The sequence below is a fragment of the Diabrotica undecimpunctata genome, chromosome 4 (assembly GCF_040954645.1).
Source record: "Diabrotica undecimpunctata isolate CICGRU chromosome 4, icDiaUnde3, whole genome shotgun sequence".
Taxonomy (NCBI): domain Eukaryota; kingdom Metazoa; phylum Arthropoda; class Insecta; order Coleoptera; family Chrysomelidae; genus Diabrotica; species Diabrotica undecimpunctata.
In genome coordinates, this window is record NC_092806.1 from 73,109,961 (window position 1) to 73,134,284 (window position 24,324).

The following is a 24,324-nucleotide window of genomic DNA, read 5'->3' on the forward strand; positions in this document are numbered from 1 at the left end:
GTTTTTTTTCCATTCGGTTACAATATGGTAGTCGGTAACATGTCTCTTTTGAATTTCCTTCATCTGTTAGCAGATATCTTTAAGAGTGGAAGGTAAGTCCTTGGTGTACAGTATCATGTCGTGTAACAATAACTGTAAAATATAATAATTCAATCAGATGACCAACTGCAATTTATATAGTGAATATAAATATCGTTTAATTGATTTTAATTAAGTTTATACATGCACAACTCTAACAGTATGTTAAAATAAAAGGTTGTGTGATTATAAAGATATAATTATGTAAAACGCCATTAGCAGTGGTAAAAAATAACCAGGTGCCTCGGATACCATCGCCGTCATGATATTCGTATTCAGTGACCCCAAAAACCCCCGAGTAGTAATATTGAACTAATTTCCGTCAATTATTTCCGAATTACAAATTTATCATTTTTTATCACTTCGACATGCTCTTTGGAAAATGCATTTTCCTTGTTCAATAATGCAATTTTCAGTTCCACATCATAATTTGGTCACAAAATTTCCTGACAATTTTCATTCATTCCATTCAACTGCCAAAATTTAGTACATTTATTGCTTCATTGTCTCGCCTATTTTCTTAATCTCAATAGTAAATTGGTTCTTAAAAATTGTTATCTAACTCACACTTAAAATTTATGAAATGAATATTAACATATTTATGATTAAAAATAAAATTATGTAATTTATATAAATAGTTTTTTATCGGAATCCTTAAATCTATTAAGATTATAACCAATAATAATTATCTCAGCTCATCGGATTAATCAACGAAATGGCGTTTCTCATTTAAAAAATATAGCACTTATATATTTCAAAGATTATAAGTTTTTAAAATAATTTAAACTTATTTTGAGATCATTTAGGAGTGAAAACTAATTCTTCTTGGGTAATTATGGAGAAGATCTAAATTTGATGCTTGAATATAAACATCCAAGACCAAAAAAAAATCTCCAAATCTCGTTCGCTTCGCTCGCACCTTCAACCTAATCATTTCAGTTATCGATCAACTTTGATTGTCAATATCTTAGTACTTTTAATAAAAGTCCTTGCAGATTCCTAATCAGCATTATCAAATTGACCAGAGAACTTATCCAATGAGAAAAGTTTCAAGAAAATAGCTCCTATACTTCTGTTACTCGGCATTAAAGAACTCTGTACTTATTTTTTTAATTATATTTGCGTTATTGACTTTAAAATATCCATGTGCCATATTTTACTAATTGTTTAAATTAAAATGTTTCCAACTCATTGGAATTCAAACCAGGATCTTTATCACATCAACGAAATATCCTGATACCTTAACAACTGAGATTTTAGGTCAAAAGCGTTTTTGTATTTGTTTACTGTCTTATTACCATGGTATGGAATGTAAAGTGGTCCATAATTATTTATTTACTGCTATCTTGTACTATCTTTAATGATACAGAGATGGTCAAAATTACTGTGATATAAAAGCGATCGATCTATGTTATGTTGGAGGACAAACAAATGAATATACAAACGATTTTTTTAGCAGTCGAGGTCAAAGTAGATACACAGGGTGAGTTTTTAGTGCGACATTTTTCGATAATTCCATATTGGTACAGCTATATCGAAAAAAGGTTTTTAGAAAAAATGTAGGCAATGATATTTTCCAGGCTAGTTAAATATGCCGAATTCTACAGGGAGATTAATAACTACATGGTAAAGCAATTATACAATTTTTTAAATAGGACAACCTGCATATTTTCTCATATTTTGATTCCTCTTTCCTCACCTGCCCTTGGTCTTACAATATGAAGTTCAACTACTATATACTATGTACTATACCTACAGGGTATTTAATGAATTATAACCATTTTTATTCCGATATAGCCATGAATTAAACACCCTGTATATAAAAAAGGAATACATAAATATTTATTCATCTTACATAATAAAGTAAACATGTTCTAGTTTTTAAACTAAAAATTATGATTTTCTCATATTCTTTAAATGTACAACCCTATACTTCATCTTTTTCAAAATATTTCATTTATGATACTCTTTCATCTTTATAAACTCTATAAGTAACCTCATTAATTATCGAGATATTTTTAGTTTTCTTCAAATTTCGGGAATACGTTCAATTTTTTACTAACTTTGAGTTGTGTAATAATAAAATTAATTTTATTCAATATGCAATGAATGTACTAATACCTGTGATATTAAGGAAATAAGTCTAAATTAAATATTAAAGTGTCCACTTCCAATGTCTAGCAAGTTTGTAACCAGTATTCAAATCACCGAGCCACATTTCTTAAGATTTGTATGTCAATATTATTAAAAACTTCTCGTATTCTATTTTTCATATCATCTGGCATTATTGGAGGATTCTGGTACACAAAGATTTTTAAATAGCCCAACATAAAAAATCACTTTTGAAAATTTGACAAACAGTTGGTCTTCCCCTGCCTCTATATCTCGCAGGAAAGTTATTATTTATATAATTCTGACTAGCAGCAGTGTGATAAATTGCAGCACCGTCGTGTAAAAACCACATTCTTTGTCGAGTATTAAGTGAAACATGTTACAGTACTAACGGCAAATGATTATTCAGAAAATCTAGATAGCACCATTCACACGGCCACGGTCAAAAAAATGTGGGCCAATTACATAGCCCCCAACAATACTACCCCAAATATTTATAGACCACCTAGTTTGACTATGACTGTGTCATAATATAGTGATACAATAGTAATGAAAATTATGCCGATTCACTGTTCCATTTTTGTGAAAAGTAGCCTCATCTCTAAAAAGCACATAATCGAAAAATAATTAACACCATTGACACAAAGCTAATCTTCGATGAAATCATTATAGGCTACAGCCTACAGTTACATCAAGTCTTGATTTTTATGTTTACGAAGGATTTTTGCTACCAAAGTTTGAATATTGTCATGTTAAGGTGAAATTTCACGAGTGCTGATGTGGGAATCTTCAGTAGTAGCTAACAGTAGTACATCATATTCCTTTTTTCTTACTTATAATAGCTTTTGTGCTCTAATTTTTTTATGAGCATCAGAACCAATGTGAACAAAACGTTTAATTATTTTTTAAAAGATCTTGGCTTCCTCCGTTCACGATATCGCTGTTAATACACTATAGATGCAAGTAGGCAATTTCTGGAACTTTCTCTTGATACCCAGATTATATCAGTTAATTCTTCGATAGAAAAATTTATTTTTAAAATTAAAGACACCCCATACAGACGGATTAGAAAGGTTAGTATGAAGACTGTCATTTTTCAAAGCCTACCTACTGTTTTACCGTTGTTAATTGATATAAGGGGCCTTTTAGTTATTAATAATTGCTTGTCAGAATCGACAGTTATAAATATTTTACTAAAAACTTCTGAGCTTAGAATACTGTTTTAGCAGTTTGAATTTCTTAATTGCGTGCATGTATTTTTTATTTAACTATGCCTTGGGATTATTGATTTTTATCGCTTCGAATACGTATGAGTGTTTAAAATACCTTTAAACTTAAAAGACCCTTTTAGTAATCAATTATGTTTGAGGCTATAGTATTCCATAAACGAATACGTTTTCTTTTAAATCACTTCATTCAAGTATTAATCACGTATAATACCTCTCAAGATTTTATTGGTTTTTAGTTAAAGCGTAACTGTTTTCTCATGGAAACAAATATTTCGAACCAAACTACACATCCCCTTTCCAAAAATTAATTAGCTTAGGCCTAATTTATAAAAAGCCACTATCCGATTTTAGTTCTCAGTTGCCAGTTTTATTTGGATCCATATGCATTCAGACGTGCACATTTGTAACTTAGTTACGATAGAGAAACTCACAATTTTGTGGTATGTCCTTCACTGTTTATCTTTAATTAATTGCGATGGTAAGATATCCTTTATTTTTCATATTTATATATTTTGACTAGCAATTCACTTAATGCCGCTAGTATTCACAGAGAACATCCTTTTGTCATATCGGCGCGAACCGCCCTTATCAATATTTTTACCGAAAAGGCAAATATATCATATTTCTACATCTAGAGGCCCATCTGTTTTTCTTCAGTCCTAAGGTCCTGTCTTCAAAGGTAAACAAAATAATGTTTTTTTGTTGGTAGAGACAGTAACTTTTATCATTTTTTGTTGAGAGTTTATTTTTAGTTTTTTTTAATATGTTATTGAATGTAACGTTATAATTTTAGAATAAAACGGAACAATGTCCAATGGAATTTGTTCAGACTGCAGTAAAATATTCATTTGATTTTCAATTTTTTTTTTGTTGTGATATATTAAAGTTTTAATTAAAGTAATTTCCGCATTGAGTGTATTTAAATTATTTTAAAACTACAACCTGTTTAAGATTATTGATGGCAATATGTGTCATTGTATGTTTTTTACTATTATGTATTTATTAATAAAAATTTTGAGTATTAATAAACAATGTTTATTGTCTATTTTTTTTTTAATTCGTGTTTGTTGATATTTTAAAGTTTAATAAACCTAATTTTTATTGTGACGTATTAATTTATTTCTTTTATAGACGATATAAATTATTTGAATCTTTTTTGTAGAAGATACTATAAATCTTTAAGTATTTTATTGAATGTGTAACCTTTTCTTATAGCTTATGGTTAAATATGTCAATTTTCACGATTTTTATTGATATGATAGAATTTCTGACGTGTATTTTTCTGAAGTCTTTGAGATAAACATTTGTTTAGTTTATTTATTCTTGAGTTCTTGAGTATTCCGTATTTCTTGTTTTTCTTTGTTAAATTGTCATATTTTATCTAATTAATATCTATTGTTCTATCTGTCTTTGATCTACATTTTCTACTATCTATATCCTTACCCACCCCAATGAAGCTCCCTGACTTCAAAGAAAGCAAAGAGGTCTTCGTTAAGTATTGTCAACGAAAAGCTTTTTAATATCAACTTTTGTCAACTTTCCGCAACACTGTTGATATGTCATTAATCTAAAGCTGTTACATTTATTGCATATTGTTTGATTTAGATTTTGTATTACTTACTTCTTATTAAATAAGAATAATTTTGTTATATTATTACACATGAGTAAGTTATTTCTACTTACAAAAATTGAAGGTATTCCTGGAAGGGTAACCCCCGTTAAGATAGGCAAAATGTCTTCACTCACAGAATTCAATTTTTTTCATTTTTTACGTTCTATGTTATTAAAAACTAAAGCTTAGCGCAATTTTAGCCCACTGCCTTGTCCTCCCACCCCCTACCCACAAAAACGTCAATTTTTCGTTTTTATTTTTTTTTTAGGTGGGGTGCAATTAATTTAAAAATTTCAAAAAATTCACACGCATAGATGAGTCTTTTACAAAACTTTTCTATTTTTTATAGACCTTTAGGTTGAGTGTACAAAACCTAAAAATGAATTTTTTTCGAAAAAAGCGCATATTTTTTTGTATGTAGCATACATGTATATATGCAGCACCAATTTTTTTTATTTAGTGTATTTAATCAAAATATATCTCTGATTGTTATCAGATTTTTCGATATAGTGCGCCGTCTCCGAAAAACTGTTTTTCTATCGCTTTTAGGGGATTTTCTCCATTTTATGAACTTAAAAATAGATTAAACCAAAGTTTTTTTAGAGTTTATATATATTTAAAATTAAATGAGGTGTTTACGACATTCAAAACTTGGGGAAACACCTTTAAACCCCCTACAAACCTTATTTTTAACCGTTTTTAAGGGTTTTGGGGGGGGGGGTTCATCATATTTTTTGGCATTAACACAACCTGAATAAAAACTTAAAAAAAAATCTAGATCTATAATTCTAGATTATACTACCTTATACCGAGTGTTTTACAAGATATGACTAATTTTATTTTAAAACAGTGTCCGCTTTGACTCCCTGTATCTTTATAAATAATAAAATTGTAAACGTTTTGTTTAGTACAATTTTTTTTTCATTATACATTATACATATACATCACCCTATATATTATGAGGTTATTAGAAAGAACTTTAATTGTTTTATGTTTTGTTAACTACTTTCTAGACCTAAATTTATAAGCTATTGAGATATTTAGCTTTAAATGTTGGTATTATAATTTTGATTACTATAGTATAGCGTGCCATGGAAATTAAATCTGTTTATATGTGTATAATTTACGTGAATTGAGAACTAATATATATAATAATAAAATATTAATAACTACGGAAATAAAAAAACTTAAAATGGCGTTTAAAGCTTCTAATGTAATTGATATAATGATTTATAAAATAATGAAAATATCCAAAAGATCACAAAAAGTTTCCAAACATTTTCGGTTCTATCAGACCCATTATCAGCGATACCTGAAGCATTTGTAAAAAGCTACTTAGAAAATGGTATAAAAATCTTTAATTTGCATTTAAAATTTTAAATAAAAATAAATTAAACGACATAATCAAATTGATTCTGTAACTTTTAACAAATCGAATAGAAATGACCAAGTCGAATCGTAATTATCCGAAATCGGAATGTTGGATATCTATCGCGTCGTGTTCGTGTTTGGATTGGCATTCTGTAACTCACATCGTAATCGGTGTAAATCGAAAATGAAAACTTCTACTTGACGTGCTCAGAAGTTGGTGGCAACCCCGCACTGAAATGTGAAATAAGTGTTCTGTGACGTTATGTTACTGGAAAGGCTAGTGCGCGCGAAAAATTCATCAAAAAAGAAGATTATATTTCAAGCTTGTCGTTAAGTAGTTTTAATTTGTGTTAAGTTTAAAAAGTTCGTTACAAGAATACAAAACGGCAAGCGGAACACCAAAGAAAAAGACATTTGCTGAGCAGTTAAATTATTTAGTAAACTTTATCTAAATAAATAACACCACAGACTAAAAAATGAAGCAGCTACAGAAATTAATCAACGGCTAATTTATATCAACAAGTCAACAAATAAATGTCAAAGTCAAAAAAATAATTACCAATGCGCATGCGTCAAGACCAATTTCGATATCGAAACTTGATCTCGACAGAGCTTGTCTAGTCGAAATCAATTTCTACACAACATTCCGATAGTAGAGGTCGAGATGAGTTACAGAATACAGATTCCAAAAATTCCGATCCGATTTGCTGACCTCTATTCGATTTGACTCATTTCTATTCGATTTGTAGTTACAGAATAGGGCCGAATATCGATGATTATTGATTTTTAAGTCAAAGGGAACATACTGAGCCCTTATTAAAAAATGGCAACCACGTCTGGGTCAAGTGAAAGTTACAAGCAAAATAAGGAAATAACAATTTTTGATAAGTACATTGTTCTTAATACAGAAACCAAAATTTTATGCAAAGTCTATAAATACAATATGATGTCGGGCTTTCCATTAAAAATAACAAAGTTAGTGCTATTTTCGGGTTTTACCAGAACAGCGAGCTGTCAATATTGTGAAAATATAGATCAGCCACAGATTCGGAAGTGCAAATTTCCAGACCTCAGATCCGATTCGTTTTAGAGATAATTCTGATATCCGGTCTATGTATAACACCCTGTCTATTTAAGTATACAACGAACTTGGACTTGGTAAAATTACAAAAAACTAACTCGTTGCGTCTATTAATTTTTCCGTATTGAGCTTTTTCTATATTTGTATCTATTACAATTTATATTATAACTTTTAAAAACATGTTATTGTTTAAAATATGACAAATACTTGGATTATGGCGGCACCTTAAGTTTTGCTACTAATGATAAAATTTCCAAAAATAGAGGTAAACTGTAACAATACGTAATTGTTTAGAAGGTAGGATTACGGTTTATATTTATGATACAATGTAAGATAATCTCTAACGGTGTATTTTCTTAAAATGTATAAAATTGAAAAATTAAAATACTTTAAAATATTTATCTATTTTAATATAATATTTAATAGAACTCTTAGGAAAACTGGCGTGTGGCAAAAGAAATATTAAACAAGGACAAAATCTAATGGGTAATCAACTCACTTGAGCCACATAATTCACGGGATTTATTTAACAGGATTTATCCCGTATTTTTACAGAAGCGAAATGACGTTCTGTACAAAAAAAAATGTATAATACTATGAGCTAGCTAGGTACTGAAGTACATACCAAAGCAAGAAGGCTCATAAGGGTAGCTTTTATACCCAAATCTGGCAAAACCCGAGAGAAAAAAGTCACTGATGCCATAATGTCATTTGTACTGAAGACTACAAAAACTGCTTGATAGGCATATAAGATATGGTATATAGGTTAAGTCGAATACATAAGAGACAGTATGCGCATTATATGACATATATGGTCAGCACTAGTAGCCAAAGGCTATCCGCAGAGGGAGCCTTATCTTCTCTCTTGTGGAATCTGCTTATAGATAAGCTGATAGCTAGACTTAGCAACGTTAGGCAATATGTTCTGGGCTATGCGGATGACCTGGTCATCTAAGATTACGAAAAATTAAATGGCACAGTCATAGATATAGTGCTTCAGGCTCTGACTGTAGTTACACGATGGACTTCAAACGTAGGGAGTAACATAAGCCATTAGAAGGCCAAAATCATGAAATTTACCAGAATGAAAATTTAGAGGGATTGGGTTGTGTACTCTTACTTGGAATTAACAGATAAAACGAATAACCCGAGAGCTGTAACTACGTTAATGGTAGCCAACGCACTCAGACCATGACCCTCCAGGCATGTTATATTTTATATTTATACAATATAGATTTATATTTTCATGATAAAACCAAATAACATATATATTAGTGGTATGGTGGCCAAAAGTGCAGCAAAAAATTGCGATCTCAAATTATACAAAGTGCAAAGACTTGCGTTGGAATCCCAGGTGCTCCCACGTGATCTTCCTCCTTTTTTATTTTTCAATATTTTTACTTCTCACACTCTTCTCACTCAAAGAATGTCAAACGCAGAAGTTACTAGAAGAACAGGAAACGAAGCTGAAATATTATTGACTACCAAAAGAAGAAAACTTGAGTACTTAGATCACTTTATGATAGGGCAAAGATACTTATTATTGCAGCTTATTATGCAAGGTAAAATTCGAGGAAAGCGAAATTTGGGAAGACGAAGAATATCGTTGATTAAAAACTTGGGGGAATGGTTTGAATGCAGTAGTGCACAACTAATTGGAGCGGCAGTCAACAGGGTCCGTATAGCTATGATGATTTCCAACCTTCCATAGAAGATGGTACTTAAAGAAGAAGAACATGTTAAATTTTCTAGCGGTTATATTAAATTGATGCAGCATACGTTTTAAATCATCTTTACTTTGAGAGAGTAGTATTACGTCGTCTGCATAGCAGATTATTTTAAGTTGTTTCTCTCCCAATTGGTATCCTTTTTCAGTTCTTACTTTTTTATTATTTCATCCATAATTAGGTTGAATAATAGAGGACTCAATGTCTTATCCCATTGCCATTTTCAATAGGGTCGGTTAGTTCTTCTTCTACTTGTACTTTTATTATGTTGTTTTGGTACATATTTTCGATCGTTTGGATTATTCCTAAAGTTTTACATGTGCCATCCTTGCTTTAATCTTGATGTTTTTATTGCAGTGGTTTATATATTTTTCTCTTATTGATTTTTTTATATAAATATCTTTAAAAAACATTTCCTGCTGTTGTGTTATCGGTTACAATTTTCAGCGTATGCTGTTACTACATAATCATTTATTGCTATATATTAATAATATATATTTTTCCACGAATTTGCCTTTATCTGCTTTTATTTTTAACTGAGTTTTCAGATTACGATATACATATAAAGTTGCACGCGATACCAATGCGAAAATATTTATTTGTGGAGTAACTGTTAATTTCGGAGATTGAAAATTTATCATGATACATTTTCAGACTAGTGTGTTTCGTCTTCGATGATTTATACAAATTGCATTTTATAAATGGTTTTAAAAATAAATTTTCAACATTATATACCTGCTTCATTTTTTTGCTACAGATACGTCTGCTGCTAATAATAATGTATGTTAGTATAGTCGGTTTTCTTAAGAATATTTGGACAGAAACATACAACAAAAAATACGTTATTAATAGCCAAAAAAATCTTACTAACTTACTTTTATCTTTAATTTAATTAATCTTTAATTAAAAAAGAAGAAAAATTATGAATAATGGCGGCGTATATCCATTAAATTTGATTTTAAACTTTCTATTTGTAAATACTGCTCTATAATTGACTAAAAAAATCAAAAGTTAACATTTAAACTTCTGTTTTAATTGATGCAGTTTTATTTTCTCGATAAACCGCATGTGAATAACTGTTTAGTTTAAGGTACAATTGAGGGGCTGAGAGGAAAAGTGGGACAAGTGACATTTTGTAGAAAGGTCAGATATGTGCATGAGTGACTAGAAGATGTTGACATTTACTAATATAAAAATGGTACGGACAACTGTCTTTGAGAAGTAAAAGCTCTCACCAATTTCTGGTAATAGTTTTCTGTATAAGTGGTGCAAGTGTACATGTCCCACTTTTGTTCTAAACCTTAGGTAGTTGTGACAGCAACGTTTTAAAAGTGTGCAGCGATATTAATACAATTTGTACAATAGCCTTAAAATAATGCCAGGTAAGTCTACGTAGTAATTTTATATGTCTAAAATTGTTACCTTATAGTGTTATAGTGTTGTTTTATTTATTTACATCTTCAAAAAGTAGTAGTTGAAAGAAATTGATAGCATAACCTTAAAATGTGTCTTTTTTTTCAGAATCTGACAGTTATTGGAATATGACGATCCATAAGGGGAGAAAAACTATAGTCAAATAGAAGATAGTAGTAGCGATAGTAATCGTGATCTATAAAACATTGCAGATGTTGATTTAAACGTGTCATTAAAGAAAAAGGGCAAAAAACGTTTTGAGATATAGCAATTTAGATAAGAGGCAAGTAAGAAAACGAAAAAGGAATGCAGGTAAAGAATACGTGGCTATAAAAATAAGTTAGTAAAAGCAAGAAGTTTGCAAAGTTATATATGTACACATTTGCAGATTTCATTGTTAAAAATTCACCGATGAACAAAGACAGGAAATATTTAACCAATTCTGGGGTCTAGAAAATTGGAATCTGCAGAATGCATTCATTACGTCTTGTACAGAGATCGCTTTGCCCAAACGACTACGTACAGAAGCTGTTACTAATAAAGGAAAGAGCGTTACTATCAAATTGAAAAATATGAGGGTTTGCAAAATGTTTTTCTTGAAAACCTTGGATATCAGCAATGGACGTTATTCGAGAATTTTAATTGGAATATCTGACGTAGGAATCACCGCTGTTGATAAAAGAGGAAGAGCTCCATGTTCTAATAAACTACCGTAGAATGTAATTGATAAGGTAAAACGACATATTGATATGTTTCCAAAATATATCAGCCATTACACCAGACATTACATTCCCCGTAGACGATACCTTCTTTCATTTTTGGCCATAAGAAAAATGTATAAGTGTTACCTAGAACACTGTCAAGAAAATAACGAAACTCTTCTCAAGAAATGGTGTGAAAGAGAAATAATGTGCGATAGAGAGCTTCATCACCGAAAAGCCGAATCGAGAATATAAGCCAAAAAAGAGGCAAAAATATTGGCCGAAACTTCAAGGATTGAAGAAGTGGTATCAGTTTGTTTAGATCTGCAAAAAACTTTAGCTACACCAGCACTTACAACCAACAAAGTGTTTTATATGCGAGTATTATGGACATATAATTTTGAGATCCATAATTTGGGCAAGAAATGTGCTTCGATGTATATGTGTGATGGATCAGTTGCATCCAGAGGTTCTATGGAAGTGTCTTCACGTCTTTGGAAATTTATTGCTGGTCTTAATCAAAATACTTGACATCTTATTGCATTTAGTGATTCTTGTTCAGGACAAAATAAGAACAAAAACATTGTGAAATTTTTTATGTACGTGGTTAAAGAAACTCAGCTAGAAATAATAGACCACAAATTTCTTGAACCGGGACATACCTTCATGGAATGCAATAAATATTTCGGAGTCATTGAAAGTACAAAAAGCAAGTACCTTATATTTTTGTACCCAGTGGGCGGATGAATGCTGGAGACAGTTCTAAGATGTTTAAATGTGAAGAAATGAAGATGGAGCACTTTATTTCACTCGAAAACTTCAACGAGTACGTTCAGGAAAATATTAAAAAGGACGATTAGAATAAGCAGATAAATGGAGAGAAATAAAATGGATTCGTTTTGAAAAGGAAGACCCATTTATTATGAAGTTTAAGTACACCCTTAATGAAGAGACTGGATTTATAACTGTTAACTGTATGAAGAAGACGCATGGAAGAACACCTGAGAGTATTATTGGTAGCCAACTATACAGTTCACCTATGACTCTGAAATACGAAAAATGGAAAAATTTACAAGACCTACTATGCTTTGTGCCACCAATTGACTATCAATTCTACAATGAGCACAATCATACTCCGAAGAAGGGAAAACAAGGTCAGAAAAAGAAGCCAATGCAACCTGAAGAAAAGAAAGAAAAGAACAATGAAGATGATGTAGAGCTAGATGACAATGACAAAATATTTTTTAGTGACTATGATGATGAGGAAGATATCTAACTCAGTTGCTAGCAAGTTTATATAATATCATTTCGTTGTTATCTTTTATGCATTTTTTTATTTATGTATTTTTATGCAATGTAAATTTTGTTTTCGTATCTAATGTAGCTTCTTAAATAAATGTTCAAACAATTACATGTATTTCTTTTATGGAAGATAATATTTATTTATTTACTGGTAGTAATATTGACTTGTACTCTACAACTAAAATGGTACATGTACATTTTGTAAAAAAACTTTCAAAAAACTGAAAAATACATGATTGTAAAAATTGCACATGAAAACATTAGGAATTTAATATTAATAATAACTTGATTAGATTTTAAAATTTTGTTTGGTCTTTTTGTGCCATTACTTACACTTTAACTCTCATTTTCCTAAAACTATCTCAATGTCACTTGTATCACTTTTCCTCTGAGCCCCTCAATTAATATTACCTATGAACATGTGTGCTTGGTTGTATAGTAACTCCTAGCTACTTCCAGTCGAAGTCAAAATTTATCCAAGCTAACAACAAATTAATTACTAAGTTAATTTGTTTGACCTAAACGTTGAACCGTGTTTATCTAAAAGTAGAAAACTAGACAAAGTGGGAACAGATTAGAAAAATAGTTACATCGACCGATATTTGATAAAAATTAAGTAGAAAGTTTATCTTAACTCATATCAATTACAACTGATTTGTGTTATATTATATTATAATATTGGTGATATGGTGACGCAATTATCAAATACCATATTATCTATTTCACCATGTAAATTAACTATCATTAACTGTTAGAAAGGATTACTATCTGGAAAAGTATTTTTAGTCATTGGAAATTAAATATTATTATAATCTAAGATCCTACTGCAGGATCACTACATTCATAATAGCCCCTTTACAAGCAGCCATTGCTGCTGCTACTCGCGTTGTCCACTGTCCTGCTCGAAATAATTCCACGGCCAAAGACAAATGACTGTTTACATACAGCTACCACAGTGCTGCATCGGTGTACCATCAGCAATGAAAGGCATAGAAATTACTGCGGCGACAGCTCTGTGTGTTTTAAGTTTAAAAAATGATCTTGACCTTTTAAAAACAAATGAGGTAGAAAAAAAAAACGACGATGTCGAAAAGTCGTTTATTTGGATAACAATCTGGAAAATGGCTTCAACCATTTTTTTTTCAGAGGAAATACGACAAACTCTTTCAATGAACTGACTTATAAGGAATCTGGAGAATTTTTTAACTTTTGCAGGATGTCACATATAGATTTAGAATTTTGCTTCAGAAAATTGAGCCCATAATAAAAAAACAGAGTAAAGTAAGAATTTCAATACCACCAAAAATACGCTTGGCAATGACATTACGATATTTGACCACTGGGGACAGTTACCAAAGTTTTCATTATTTACTTAAAGTATCATCACCAGCAATTTCGCGATTGTTTGTAGGTACCTCTTTGTTGCAGGAAGTTGCTTGTTGTCGTTTTAAAGGACCAAATGAAAATTTAAAGGAGAAACCGCATCGGGTACATTGTACTTTATTTGTGTTCTTTATGTGAAGAATCCCACAACAATCTCTCACTAGCATATAGCTCTAAAAACTTTAGCACTTGGCATTGCTCCACCCAACCATAGTTAACGAAAAATTTACCAAACAATCAATAAATAAGTCCGTGCACCGACAAGACAGCGAGCAGCATGTAAACAGTCACTGTCACTTGCACTACAAGTCCTTTGATTTCCGTTAAAAACCGCCAACGAGAGGAGCGTACGACAGCGGCAGTGGCCTGAGTAATGACAGCGCGAACAATGTATTTACATACCCAAGCTGCCAACTTCACTGCTTAATTCCCTGCTCACTGACGCGGAAGTGAGCTGTATGTAAAGGGGGTATAACGTAGTTTATCAAATTCACATTTTTTACATATATTCAAAATTAGATGAATACATTGTTTTCAAATTTCAGAGTTTTTTGTATCAAATTAAAGCTAATTTGTTTAAATATGATAATATAAGGTTGCCTTATAAAGAATGGTCGCAAATTAGGGTTGCCAGCTGTTTAAAACGTAAGGTATCAAAGATAAAGTTAAAGATAGCTAGCGCGGAACTCTACTGGTTTGAAGTGTCAGCAATGCGAGTTTTTAAAGCATGTGTCGATAGATATTATAATAATATACATATTATCACTTGTCAAACCAGTGTCGTTGCGCGCTAACTTTATTTTTCTTTATCTTTGTTACCTCGCGTTTTTAGAGGCTGGTAACCCTAATGTTACCAAGGCCATTTTTTTCTCAGGCAACATGATATCATCATATTAAGACAAAAAATTAGCTTTAATTAGATATAAAACAATACGCAAATAGGTCATGAGCAGCGTATTTTGTTTAAAAAATAAAACAAAATAAAATTTTTGTTCAAAAATGAATTACTATTAATTGAATTAAAAATATTTGCTGCCAGTTTTTGACTGGCAATGTATTAGCAATGTATTCTCTTAATTTTATATGTATGTAAAAATGTGAGTTTGATTAACCTCGTTATGTACGCACTTATCCTGCAGAGGATTTTGTACTATTATTAACTTTTTTATATAGTTACACAGAACCAAGTAAAAAAGTCAAATCTATTTACCTACGAATACTGAACCAACCAAGCTTGCATAAATATAGTGAAAGTAGACTAAGTAGTCTTATCAATCAGGCTATTAATAAAAAATTTGAAAAAGAGATAACAAATGATCAGTTTGAATTTCTATTGTCTCACAAGTATGACGTCAAAAGTGGTAAGACTAAAAAAGAAGATGTGTTTCTGTGCTTCATAGATTTGAAAAACGCGTTCGATCATGTGAACCATAAAGTTCTGAAAGCCGTTAGTAATATTATAGTAGACAAAAAAGATTTTTTAAGACAATATTTACTGCACCAAAGTGCTAGGGTTAAAATTAATGACCCCATTTCCAAAACCATAGCATAACTCACATCTAAACATAAAGCATAAAGTACTCATCGCAGACTTAGATATCGGATTACAAAACATATATTCCGAACGAATTCGAAACAGATAAATGAAAAAGATAAAAATGGTGGTTATCAAGAATAAACAAAATAAAGTAAAATACGATAACACATAACTCATTATAAATACTATGGGTGTTGGATTAACAAGCTTTATCATAAACAAGAAATAAAATCAAAATATCTCAAGTAAGAGATATTTCATTAAACTGCAAAGGCTTCTTTCGATTTATCTGAATCTGCAGCTGTAAAGCACCCACCAAACAGGCATGGCAAGTGGCAAGTAGCAAGTAGCGCGCGTCTAGCATGTTACTTAAAATTTAACCAATGCTTTTAAAAACAACTAAAAATATCTTCGTTTTTTATTGTTTTATCAGCAGCGTACGATACCTTATGAAGACAAGGGGTAATATATAAATTAATGCGAGCGATTCCATGCCAAAAGATGAATAATGTTATTAATGTTATACTATGCAATCGACGTTTTCAAGTCATCATCGGCGATAAGACTAGTACCCAGTTGAAACTTAACAATGGCCTCCCATAAGGATCAGTGCTGACCTCTCTACTCTTTAGCCTTTATATAGCAGATTTGCCCGAAACCACGTCAAATAAGTTTGGATATGCAGATATGCAGAACTAGCTACCCTCAGAAGATATTTTCGCCACTGGAGATTACAACCCAACACCGCCAAGACGGAAATATTGTGCTTTCATTTAAACAGCAGACTGGTCAACTACCAATTAAAAATCCACTTTGAATACAAATCCAGCAACAACACTAAACACCCAAAATATCTAGGTGCGACACTTGATAGAACGCTAAACTTTAAAGAAGCTATTACAAAGAGGACTGCAAAACTTAGAACACACAATTACATTCCGAAAAAGTTATGCGGTACTACATGGGGTTCCTCAGCGTCTACACTTAGATCGATAGCACTGGGACTGGTGTATCCCGTTGCGGAGTACTGTGCACCGGTGTAGCTCAACAGCCCGCACACTAAATAATAGTGTCTAGTGGAGGAATTCCCGATTCTATCCCACAGTGGCAATTCGTGCGATTTCTTAGTTAGTTGCGACTAAAGAGTCAAATCAATACATTTGTCAACTAAATGTTTGTTTGTAAAAATTAATTGTTTTACTCTTTTTAATTTATTACGTACACAAAACTTGACTGTAATATAGCCATATGCTACATAAATAAATTAATTAAATCTAGATAAATTATTTTTTTTACTGCATATCATATTTCTTTAGTTAATTCATATTCATATTCGTAAATCCGTTACGGTAATCGTCCATTTTATATTAGGATTTTTACTTAAATTGTCAAATTCATCCTCCTTTGTAGGAAAAACAATAATTAACCACTATATGTTTATGATACCGGATGTAACTGTTCACTCCAAATATAATCAATTATGTAAACAGAATGCATGTGATTTTTCAGGATGAGCTAATGATTTTTCAGGATGAGCTAGGTATTTTCTTTAAGTGTCAGGACTCGATTGTCGTATACTCAAGTTCAAAAATATATTTATTCAACCCATGAACAAATCAATAAACACAACAGCATTTTGTTTAATACGGTGATCATAGTGGTTGTTTGATGTAGGAAGTACAATAATAATAGAATAACCAACTAGTAGTATTATATTTCCACTTATTATTAAGTTAACACCACCTGTCTATCGTCCGTCGGCAAATTCAAACAAAAATATAACTTCCATACCAACTTTTACCACATTTAGTCCAGACAAAGTAATATATGCATTTAATATATTTTTTACCACCAAAAATGAGATGTTTTAACCAAATAATGCTTCAAATATAATGTGCAGAATAATTTTGAATTACGTTCCGCTAATGAACTTGCTTTTTTGTCCTTAAAAAGTAGAAAAAAGTTTCAATTATATTGCTTAATATTTCGTCTAAATATAATTGTTTAACAATTTTAACTGTACTAATGCCCAAGTATTAATTTTCAAGTTTTAAACTGATTGATTTACAATGAGTAATCCGGTTGTAAAAATACCTGCATGTGCCTTGTGCATTGTGAGTAGTTATAATAATTGTAGTATTTTTTTGTTGCTTGTTTTTTGAAACTGTCTATTTGTGTATAAAGAAAATGTTTAGACCATGGGAAAGATCACCTACAGTTTTTCGTGCATGGGAGAAAGAGAACCCAAGTAGTAGTAGAGAAAGTGTAGTAGTCAACAATCTTTTAAGTGTAAGTGATACAAAAAACAATGACACTGGACACTGGCGGATGGTAGAATGCGGTAGAGTTTAGCTGACTGGTAAATGTTTAACGAATTTGGTTTACGAGGAATACAAAAAAAAATGTAATACCAACAATTGATATATACACCAAGCTTGTTGTGATGGAAAGAAGCTGCCCTAAAACCACTTTACGTAGACGGCTGAAAAAACGTGGGTTCAAGTACAAAGTAGTTGATAAACGGGTGGCTATTAGAGAGAGTAAGAGGATAGTAAAACACTATACTATACACTATACACTATACTATACTATACTCATACACTGGCGTTTAGATTATTAAAAAAAAAATTCAAGAATATCGAGACCAACAGCGGACTATATATTATTTAGACGAGACATGGTATGGCACGCATGACACCGCTAGTAAGGGTTGGACTGATGGTTCACTTAGGTGCCAGTTGAAAGGAGTACCTCCGAATAAAGGTTCTCGGATAATTATTGTGCACTGTGGATCTGCAAAATGGTTGGGTGCCAAATGGGTTAATGCTTTGCGGAAAAAAAATAGAAAAATGTGGTGTAGATTATCATCAGAATATGAATTCTACTATATTCGAATAATGGTTTAAAAATACACTACTTCCCAATATAACACCGGGCAGTATGATAGTTATGGACAATGCTAGCTACCACTCAAGGCTTCTCAAAAAAATTCCTAACAGTTCGTCTTCAAAACAGGAACTAACAGATTTCCTCTCAGATAATGATTTGTATTTTGAAGACAACTATAATAAGAAACAGTTACTTGAAGTGCTTCGTACTTAAACTTATAAGAAACAATATATACTGGACACTATTGCAATACAACATGGCCATACTGTTTTAAGGTTACCACCTTATTTTTGTATATTCAATGCTACCGAACTTATTTGGGGACAAGTAAAAAAACGAATTCTGATAAAAAATAGTTTTCCAAAATTTGACGAGAAAGTGATCGATTTAATTGGATATGAACTATCAGAGATAACAAGTGTCGACTGGAAAAAAAGCAGTAAACCATGTAGTGAAAGTAGAAAATGAGTACAGAAGACTAGGACAATTATTTTCAAACAGTGGACAACTTATTATTAATCTGGTGGATAGTGACGATGATGAGAGCTTGCCTGCAGGAGAAATATTTTAGACAAGGTACGCTAATATGATGATTATTTCAGTTAAGACAACTTAGTTTTTCATTAAAAATTGCTTCTTCTTCTTCTTCTCGTGCCACTCCTAGCGGAGATTGGAAATCATCATGGCCACTGCGACTTTGTTAGCAGCGCGCCTAAAAAGTTCAATCGAACTACACCCGAACCATTCACGTAGATTACGAAGCCACGATATTTTTCTTCTTCCCACACTTCTTTTGCCCTTAATTTTGCCCTGCATGATATTTCTTAAAAGTTCGTACTTTTCACCTCTCACAATGTGCCCCAAGTATTCCATCTTTCTAGTTTTTATCTCATTTAGAATTTCGCATCTTTTGTCTAAAGTTTGGAGTACTTGCGTGTTAGTGACGCGGTCCATCCATGATATTCTGAGAATGCGCCTATAGCACCACATCTCGAAAGCTTCGATGTTTTTTGTGGTCAACTGTTTTAGTGTCCAAGCCTCTACTCCATAAAACAGGGTAGAAAAGACATAACACCGCAGCATTCGTATTCGTAACTTTATATTGATATCACGATTGCAAAAGAGTTTGCGCATTCTATTAAAGACTGATCTAGCGATTTCTATTCTCCATCTAATCTCTTTTGTTTGATCAGTATCGTCTGTGATCCAAGCACCTAGATATTTATAACAGGACACACGCTCAATCGTTGTATTGTCTATTACAAGATTAGCTCTGATGTTCTTTGATTTCGTGATTACCATAAATTTGGTTTTTTTTCAAATTAATTTTCAAGCCGTAACTGTTACAGTATATATTGAGACTTTGAACGAGATGTTGTAGTTCTACTAGCGTTCCCGTTAGAAGAACCGTATCGTCAGCATACCTTATATTGTTGATCGTCTCACCATTTATTATCAGACCAAGATCTTCTTCCTCGAGTGCTTGTTCACAAATAGCTTCACTATACAGATTAAATAAAAGTGGCGACAAGATGCATCCCTGCCGGACTCCTCGACGGATTTGAATTTCTTCTGTTAGCCTACCCTCAACCTTCACATTAGCTGTTTGATTCCAATATAGGTTGCATATAATTCGAATATCTCGGCTGTCTATATTTTTCTTTATTAGAATTTGTCTTAGTGGTTCATGTTGTACTTTGTCAAAGGCCTTTTCGAAATCAATAAAGCAGGTGTAAATTTCTTGGTTCATGTCTAAACATCTCTGTGAGAGAACGTTCATTGCAAACAGAGCCTCCCTTGTACCCAGCCCTTTTCTGAATCCCATCTGAGTGTTACTGATGTCTACGTCTAATTTCCTATAGATCCTATTATGGATTATTTTCAGGAACAGTTTTAGAGCATGACTCATCAAAGCTATCGTACGATATTCGCTGCATTCCCTTGTATTTGCCTTTTTTGGCAGTAGTATAAAGGTCGAACGGAGCCATTCCCTAGGTATTATTCCAGTTCTATATATTGTGTTAAATAGATCTAGGAGTATTTTAATAGATTCATCGTCCATAAGTTTGAGCAGTTCTACGGGAATTTCATGAGGACCGGGGGCCTTACCACTTTTCGCTTGTTTGATTGCATAATCTATTTCTTCTCTGATTATATCAGGCCCTGTATCATCTGTATATTCGTTTGAGATTTCTTGTCTATCTTTGTCATCAAAAAGTTGTGATATGTATTCTGTCCATCGATTCATTTTTTGTTGTAAATCTGTTATGAGTAAACCATCTGTATCTTTGATCTGTCCTGTCTGTGTTGTTCTTCTCCTTCCTGTCATTTCTTTAATCTTTTTGTGTACATTAAAAAAGTCATATTTTCGCTCCAGTTGTTCCAACTCCTGGCATTGCTCACTTAGCCATCTTTCTCTAGCTTCTCTTATTTTCTTTTTTATCAGTTTATCTGTTTCTTTGTATCTTATCGGATTATTTGTTTTGTGTGCCCTTCTTTCACGCATCAACTGTAGTATTTCCTCATTCATCCATTCTTTATGTTTCCTTTCTTTCGGTGTTAAATTTTCTCTCCCTGCCAGCATTACGGCATGTTTAATATTCTCCCATTTTTGGTCTATGTTATCAGTATTTCTATTCAGTTTCTCTATATTTTGTAAATTTTCTTTGATGTTCACTATTGTTTTCTCTTTTATATGTTGTTCACTCAGTCTTCTCACGTCAATTTGTTTCTGTATGTGTTTTTGAATGATCTTTAGTTTTATTCTTAATGTGACTACTACAGGATTGTGATCCGAGCCTATATCTGCTCCTGGGTAGGTTTTAGCTGAGAGTATAGAGTTGCGGAATCTTTGTCTAACAAGGACAAAGTCAATTTGATTTCTGACTACTCTACCTTTGGTGTCACTCGGAGAAAAATTGCTAACTTTGTTTAAAACAATATATTCTTAAATGTAAAATACTTTTCAACAGTTTCGTCTATGTACGTCATCGTTAAACGCTAATAGGGCTTTTCAACGCTTCTCGTATGTTTCAGGCACTTGTGATATGTCATACATAAGTTTAATATATCTACGTCATACGTTATTGATATATAGTAAAATATACCAATATATATGTATATATATATATATATATATATATATATATATATATATATATATATGTATATATATATATATATATATGTATATATATATATATATATATATATATATATATATGTATATATATATATATATATATATATATATATATATATATATATATAGTATATACCATACATACCAAAGACGTATGAGGTAGATATATTAAAATTGTATGACATATAACAAGTGCCTGAAACAAATGAGAAGCGTTAAAAAGCCCTATGGAAGATGCCGTTGTATCACCTAGTATTTTTTCCGACAGGGTGGTAGAGTGATAATTTTTCTTACATTTCACTTTTAACCATTTAAAAAACAAAGAAATATAACGTTTAGCTTGTTTTTCCAAAAACAGATTTTCTGCTCTTTGACTATAATATACACATTACACATTGTTAGTTTATGATTTAATACTTGTATCAAAAAATTGGTGTCGCTGAAACAACCAATATCGCGAAACGTCCCTGGACATCGGTTACTCGAATTTCATAACATACAAATATTATAGGTTTTAATTTGCCGACGGACGAAATATGGACTCGACTTTACTAACTAGCTACAGTAGGCGGTACTGTAGACTACCGCGAAACTTCATACTGTTTTCTGAATTTTTTATTTTTATTTTTTTATTTCTTAAGTGATTCAGCCACGATATACAATAAATACCGTTATTAAATATAAGGATATCATATACATATGCGCAGATATACAGACTTATGCACGCAAATACATACATAGGTACTAATAAATAAAAAGCAAAAAAATGCAAGAAGGAAGTGGAAACATTAAATTACCTGTATGTATACTCTACATCCAGGGCCCTAACCAACTTAAATTAATTTACAAATAAGGAATAGACAAATAATACTAAATGCTAATACTAAATACTAATACTAAATACTAATAAATATTAAGATATTCATTTTTCACAGCGCTTAATTTTTAATTTTAAATAATATTTTTTATAAATAAATAAAGAAGTAATTTCCATTATTTATGTATATTTTTTTATTTTACGAATTTTTTACAATTCTCGATTTACAAAATGTATTTAATTATTTTAAAAGTTTTTTCTACATTCGAAAGTACATAAAACCGCTGTTAGTTAATATCCTTGTTATAGATTTTAATAAAATTGAAAAAAAAAAGAAAAAAAAGTAATAGAACGCCAGTATAGGAGCTTTGCTTCAATAACAATGATAAATAGTTTAGTATTGTGATTACAAGAAAACTATTGAATGTCTGTTTTGATAATCAAAAAAAATATTAATACCAGCACAGGAAATGATACTTACCTTATCCTCACCTTTACAGCACGATGCACCCTAAAAAATGTTTATATTAATATCTTTCATCGTATAAATTGTATTAATAAGTGTATGGAAAACCATAAAATTAATTATACTACCACTGTTTGCATATTGCACATTGCAGAAAGGAAAATACCTAAATGGATGAGTAGAATGACAAAAAAGTATTAGGGGAATTATAAATATTATTTAAAAAAATATATTAGAGGAAAATCTGTATATGGCACCAATCGATGAACAAATGAGTAATGCGATTTTAAATATAGACTAATACGGTTAGGGCCGAAATGACAATCATCAAATGGACGAATCACTGAGTATAATGTTAATGGAAGGAGTAGAAGAGGAATGCCAAAAACGGCTTGGTGGAAGTGGATGGAAGTGGAAGATAAGGCTGGTATATGAAGCAGATTAATAGTAACACGCAAGAGTGAAACATGTTAATGAATAAGTTAATACGACCTATGGTCCCTTGATTTTTCAGATTATGTATTCCTATGATGATTACTATTTATCTCTCAATCTTCTTGACGGTGTTCCTAGTTATTGACGGTTATTAGATTATTTCTACATATATTATACAGGGTGATTCTTTGGGAGTTCAAATTAAAAGTTTTAGAGAATTATGATATGACATAATTAATATCTGAAAATTTAGAAGTTTTTGGATATGCCCAATTAATCTAAAATATTTAGAATCTCCTACCATTTCCGGTTATAACAGTAGTTGACTAAAACTTCTTTGTTTTAAATATAATGCCCTATATATTATTACGAATTTCGATACACCTCTTGATAATCCCCTCTGTCGACGACAACCCATTTTGTATTTGAACGGTCCGCCACTGCAGCCCAGCCAGCCAGCTAGTCGGTACAGACGACAGATGACAGAATGACATTCCATCACCAGCCGTTGAGAAGCATAGAACTATTTGTTATTGTTTTCATATTTTTGTGCAAATTCATAAATAAATGCAGTATTTTAGACTATTAATTAATTTCAATGAATACAGTCCACTACAACAATAAACATTGGTCCATTCGACCCGATATTTGTGATAAAATCAGTGCTAAAAGTGATTCACAGTTAACGGTCAAGTGAAAGAACACGTGGGATTGCCGAACAATATACAGCCAAAAATACCGGTGAGTTCCCATCTGATTCCTATACCTATTTATACTGTTTTTGTTTGTGTAAGTTGCATAAAACTATTTACAATCTATATATCTATTTAAATTCAATTCGAATATATTTGATTAATAAACAATGTCGGACGAACACTTAAAAAGATTAATTAGAAAACGTGCTGGTCATAAAGCTTCATTTACAATTTTCTCCAAATTTCTAGAGTCTATTAAATGCAAATTAGAATTACATGATGTTGAAAAAATCGAACTAAGCGACAGAATAAATAAACTAGAAAATACATTTTT

General features: G+C 31.4%; 2 protein-coding genes across 3 annotated transcripts in view; one reads left to right on the top strand and one right to left on the bottom strand.

The window, feature by feature from the left end:
• The window catches only part of LOC140439667 (uncharacterized), a 226,478-nt gene that overhangs the window by 142,785 nt on the left and 59,369 nt on the right, over positions 1-24,324 (top strand). The window lies entirely within an intron of this gene.
• The window catches only part of LOC140439669 (paxillin), a 127,176-nt gene that overhangs the window by 73,798 nt on the left and 29,054 nt on the right, over positions 1-24,324 (bottom strand). For both annotated transcript variants that reach the window (XM_072529730.1, XM_072529734.1), the window contains exon 2: positions 22,876-22,905. In XM_072529730.1, coding sequence (XP_072385831.1) covers positions 22,876-22,905 — 30 coding nt within the window. The remainder of the gene's footprint in view (positions 1-22,875; positions 22,906-24,324) is intronic.